The 6,000-nt window shown below is 41.8% G+C and overlaps 1 protein-coding gene across 1 annotated transcript; it reads left to right on the plus strand.

Moving 5' to 3' along the window:
• Window positions 1-3,653: 3,653 nt before the first annotated feature.
• Window positions 3,654-6,000, plus strand: si:dkeyp-84f3.5 (uncharacterized protein LOC334144 homolog; the record flags this gene model as incomplete). The annotated part of the gene is made up of 1 exon (XM_023283174.3): window positions 3,654-6,000. A coding segment is annotated over one exon (2,004 nt), but the record flags the coding sequence as incomplete, so codon positions are not given.

The raw sequence follows: 6,000 nt of genomic DNA on the forward strand, positions 1-6,000 counted from the left end.
GCCAGAACAAGCACAAAGGTTTAGAGCCATCCCAAAATGGCTCTCAAGTTCCTGCAAGAAAAACAGCTTAATGTTTGTACTACCTCTAGTTGTTCCAAAAATGTCGTGGGGCTGGTTCAATGGATATTGAGTTAGACATTCTGTGAAATATCTGTACAATTCAGGTCTTTCCTACTCAGCATTAGCAGTAATTAAATGCATAACTTAGCCCAGCTCCATTCATATCTCAAATTCTCTGCATTTATCATGTGATAATAAAAGCAAGGTGTTGTAGTTCAGTTCCATTCATAGTATTAGCATTACGTTACTTGTAGCTCTAGACAACAGAGTTGTTGTCAAAATTTTGACAGCACTAAAAAACCATGTTGTTGGACCACTTTGTTTGGACTGTGTCCAGCTGAATGCCACATGCTGGAATGGAATGTTGCCACAAGTGTTGCTGAAGTTTTCCCTCTCAAGATTAATGTTTGGTCTATCTACCAAGGACAGGGAGGCTGTCCTCGCTGGTTTTGGTATAAAACAAGGTTTGATCCTTCTAGACTGACCGAAAGGTTGAGGCACTGTATTGGTCTGAATGTGGCGTGAAAGACTTGGGCATGTTTCAGTCTGATGATACTGAGTGCTTCTTTCAGGAGCATCTCAGTGTTAATGTGCTTCATGGATAGTTGAATTAGGGATGCACCAATCCACATTTTTTCACTTCCGATTCGATCCCAATACCTAAATTTGGATATCTGCTGATACCGATACTATGCCGATACCAGAGCTCTGTTTGCTTTAATATTATTATTGTCATTGTTGTTGGTTTTATATGAGGCTGTAATAAACTCTTCTCTACAGGCAAGTATAATATTGATTTGTCGATGCTACAAGAGCCAGTGTACTTAGTTTGTGCTGATCAGATGATCACTGGAGTGTACTGATTGTATTTTATTTGGAGAGGGGTAGTGTTCGAGATGTGTGTATCTGTCTTGGATTTAATAAATATTGACAGTCCATTTGAAACCCTTAAGGTACTCAATGCATTTTTCTCACATGTAAATGCACAGCATCTGAAAATCGCCTGCATGGTGGGCAGTCACTAGCGGGCCACTAAGTGGTCATATGACAACTTTCAGCTTGACAGTCTGGCAGATATGTCGAAATGCACGGACCAGCAAGCCATGCATATCTTGCTGCGATCCGGTGTGTCTTCCTGGAAAGGGTCAGCTCTTTTGCATAAAGTAGACTTGACTCCTACTTTATGCAAATTAAATGCGGTGTGCAGAGATCTGGCTTTCAGAAATACTTTTTGCTGAAGTGTTTTCGAAATAAAAGAGAAAGTTTGCAGCTGACCCACCATACCTGTCCGACGCATCTGCCAGACTGTCAAGCTAAAAGAGCTGTGGTGACAATGTTGCGGCCACTAGTGACCAACCACCATGCGAACAATTTTCAGATGCGATGCATTTAAATGCGAAAAAAATGCATGGAGTGGACACGTACCTTCACAGTTGCGTACTTGTTTTTACGATGGGATTTTTCCTGTTTAGAGAATTTCCTGTTTTCTGACTTCCTTTTCTGACCTCATGCTTATGGCAAGTTGCCTTTTGGGACATGCATGCATACATTTGTACATACCATATTTTCACACAGCAGACATGTGATGAAAAGCTGGTTGGCCCCAGTGCTGCTCAATGCTCGCCAACTAGCTGGCTGCAAACTGTGGAATGGATTTCTTGAACAGAGACGTGGCTCATTATTCCGCGTCTCATTCAGACATGCCTCCATTCAGGAAATCCATTCCACATTTTGCAGGCAGCTAACAGAGCAGCCTGCAGGGAATCACTGTGGAGGCATTTCAGCATGCATTTTTTTCAGTGGACTGAAATGCTTCCATGCAAGAACGAAGCTGTTTTTCCAGAAACGGCACTTTAAGGCTAGACTCAAGTTTGCTGCTGATCACATGGGCCAAGGAAAGGCCTTTTACAGGAAATTTCTGTGGTCAGTTGAAACAACTTGAGCGATTTGGTCACAATAAGCAGAACTGTGCATGGAGGAGTGAAGGTGAGGTCTTATTTACCCTACCTAGTGTTGTTGGCCCTAACCCCAAGAACACCCAACCTGCCGTCAAGCGTGGGGGTGGCAGTATTCTGCTCTGGGGTTGTTTTGCTGCCAGCAAAACTGGTGCTTTACACAAAGTAAATATAATACTCCACAATATCTTGGGAAAACCTAGTTTCATCAGCCAGAAGGTTGGGCCTTGGACACAGATGGGTGTTCCAACAAGACAATTAACCCAAACATACATCAAAAAAAAAAAAAAAATAATAATAATATATATATATATGAAAAAAAAATCTGTAAATCAGGCTAAAATTAAGGTTTTAGACTGGCCTTCCCAAAGACTTGACTTAGACCTCATCAAGAACCTGTGCACTGTACTGAAGAAACAAGATTGTGTCAGAAAGCCAACAAATTTAATTGAACTGTACCAATTCTGTCAAGGGAAGTGGTCAAAGATAGAACCAGAAGCTTGTCGATAGCTAACTAAAGTGCATAATGGAGGTGAAATCCGCAGGGGGCATTTCACCAAATATTAGTATTGCTGTATGTATATTTTTGGCCTAGCAGATTTTGTCATATTTCCAGAGGTCCTGTAATAAATGTATGAAGAACCAAATGTCGCATGAAGTGAATTTCTTCATCCACAGAGCCACAGAAATTCACAAAGATCGGCTTGAACCCCTCTGCTGACATCTGCAGGCAGCCCAAAATTTGCAAGTTTCTGTACTGTCCGCATTACAAGCATACCAACTGCACATGTGCCAGGAAAACAAATGTTGCCTAAAATAAATGCTTGTTTCGAGGAGAGACTGTGCGAGGACATTGCCATCTACACCTTTTACAATACATCATTAAAAGAGTTGTAATTGAAGTAGTCACTGACAGATTTTTACTGTAGTTTGATTTGTACATGCTATCACAGTGGGAAGACTCAGATTCACCAAAAATGACATGTTACTTGCCTACCTCAGGAGTGATCACATTCAGATGTTGCTTTAGCCCAATCTGCGACAAGCTGCTAAATCCTGTAAAAAAAGCAACAACCAAGTCACAAGCCACCAGGCTTTCAGAACCCTCCATGGGAACCCCACATTATTGGCCCTTACATCTGCCTGTTCTCCGTCTTCCATAGTGTTGTGACCAAAGAACTCTCCAAAGGCTCACACACCTAATTTTGGTTCTGGGAGGTCAAGGACAAGAAGCAGTAAGGTGTTGGGCAGAAGTGTTGTGCATGGCAGTATGTAGAATATATGCTTCATGCTAAAACGTCTCATCTTGGACAAGTGCTTCCACTCATTTGTCTCCTTTAACCACTCCAACAAGCTAATTGCAGCTCCAAGGGGGATATCAGCAAGGAACATCCTATAATGGAGCTTGCTCAGTCATCAGCTTATTAATTAGTAATTCAAGGAATTAATTGATCAAAGGTGCACTGGCATTAAAAATGCTGTGGACAGCCATGCTTTTCCTAAAATTACAAGCATAAGGTTCAGTGGTTTGATTCTAATTCCATTTTTCCTATCCCTGTAGGTGCTAATACAAGATGGAAAAGCAGAGGAATGGACACAGGGAGAACAATGTCTTCGGAAGGCCATAGTGTTGAATGAAGATACGGATTGCCACATGGAGACCAATGGTATCGGTGTCTGGATAAAGTTTTACAAGTACTTGCAGGTGGAAAAGTGATGCCATCAGCACACGGACAAAACCATTTCATCATGGAAAAGCAGAGATCAGTGAACAGTGTTGGTTCAGCACAGTTGGGTGGAGAATCATGCACCTTCATCTGCACTGAGTGTGGTGATGGGTTCAGTCAGTATTCTAATGTGTTGGCCCACATGGCCATTCACGGACCTTTGGAGTCGTTTTCCTTTGATGGCTCATCCAATGGATTTGAAATCCCTCGAGAATATGTGCTACAAGAAAATGGGACACTGACAGTTGTAAATGGTTTAGCGCAGTCACATTCTTCTATGAAACCAGTATCTCCTGGAGTGTTGCCATCACATTTCTCATCACCAATCAAACCAGTATCTCCAACTCCAAAGCCGCAGCCTTCTCCTTACAGAGATGTGTTCAGGCCAAGACCATCAGACTCAAACTTGGACAAGTCTCGCCAGGGCCATTACCGTTGTGAAATATGCAACAGATCCTTCAACAGTCTGCAGAGTTTACATCGTCACCAACAGTATCGAAACACAGAGCGAGGTTACAAGTGCACTTTGTGCTGTAAGATCTTTGAGGATAGACAGGACCTTAAGAAACACCTCCAAGACCATGTCAATGAAAGGTTTCACTGCTGTGGTCAGTGTGGTAAGCGATTTCTGAAAGTGGATGCACTGAATGCTCATCAAAAAGAAAATCACCCCTCCACCAAGGCTACAGCTTTGGGTAAATCAGAGGTTAAGCAGGAAAAAAAGCAGGAGAAAACGTATCCTTGTAGGAAATGCAAATTGAATTTTTTTTGGATGTCAGATTTCCAGACACATTCACTTTATCATTGCAAGGGAAAAGAGCCTGATGCTTTCATTGCACCTGAAATAGAAACTGAAGTGAATACTAAGAGCTTAGATGACATTCAGCTTGAAAACTGCCACAGCAATGGAACATCTGCTGATATTAAGAATGGGGACAGCAAAATCTTTAGGGACAATAGCAGTGAGATTGACGCTGAATACTCTTTCACACCATACAGATGTGGTTTATGTGGAGATCGTTTCCAAAAGTTGGCAGCTCTAAAGGAGCATCATCTCACACATCAGACTCAGGAGGAAATAGATCAGCTGAATCAAGAATCCCAAAGAACTTTTAAGCGAAGGGTGCCACCAAAAGGCAAGCGTAAAAGAGGGAGTAATCCAAATGGAAAGCTGCATCCCTGCAAACACTGCCATCGTGTCTTCAATCATTCTAGTAGTTTATCTCGGCATATGAGATACCATAAAGGCACAATGCACACCTGTGTATTTTGTGGTAGACATTTTCCTCAGCGCTGTGATTTGAGAAGGCATGTAGTCATGTACCACAAAGCTGAACTGGATAAGAAACCAGTTTTGAAGCACTTATATGCATCTTCAAATGGGCCTCTCCCTAGATCTCTTGATGATGATAAAATCACAGGTCTTGTTGAGGAGAACACCAAAAGCTCTTCTGACAATGAGCAAGTAGTGTCACCAGATCAGCAAGCAAAAGAGAAGCAGTCAGGAAAAGCAGGTCGAGTTAACTACAAATGTCAGGAGTGCGGGAAGAGATTTGGGTTGTTATGTGTGTACCAACGGCACTTGCGCTATCACAAAAAGGAACCCAACAAGTGTCCTCAATGTCCAGCTCAGTTTAGGAGTTCCTCGTCCCTTGAGCTTCATCTTCAAAATCACCCAACCACTGGACAAGAAGACAATGTTGGTCAAGCATCTCATGGCACTGATACAAATAGGGACCCTGCCGTGGAAAAGGATAATGCAGAGGACATAGAAGATGACTATATGGACCAAACTCAACATGATAAAAGAAATTCCTCAGAGGTTCTTTACGAATGCACCGAGTGCACTGAGACATTTTCGTGCTTGGAGACGTTTCTTCAACACCAGACTTCTCATGGCTCAGAAAACAATTAAACAAATGCCAGACGAACAATATAAAAAGGACACAACTCTGTCATGGGTAAAATGCACATTTAAACCCAGTGTTCTCCCACATCATATGGGTGCAGCTAACGTGAATGTCCCACCACTTAACTAGGTAGGGTAATTAAGTTGCTTTTCATTGTATTTTTCAATGGCTACCGTTGATGTAATGCTGTTACTGTAAGTCATGTTGCTGCATTTTTTTATCCTGTTTTACATAGAATCATGTGATTTTTGAGATTACTTTAAACCTGTCATGTGCATATATCTTGATTTTGAAAGGATAGCATTGTCACACTTTAGATTGACTGCGTCATTAAAATTGTACAAATGA

Source organism: Amphiprion ocellaris, chromosome 9 (assembly GCF_022539595.1).
Source record: "Amphiprion ocellaris isolate individual 3 ecotype Okinawa chromosome 9, ASM2253959v1, whole genome shotgun sequence".
Lineage (NCBI taxonomy): Eukaryota > Metazoa > Chordata > Actinopteri > Pomacentridae > Amphiprion > Amphiprion ocellaris.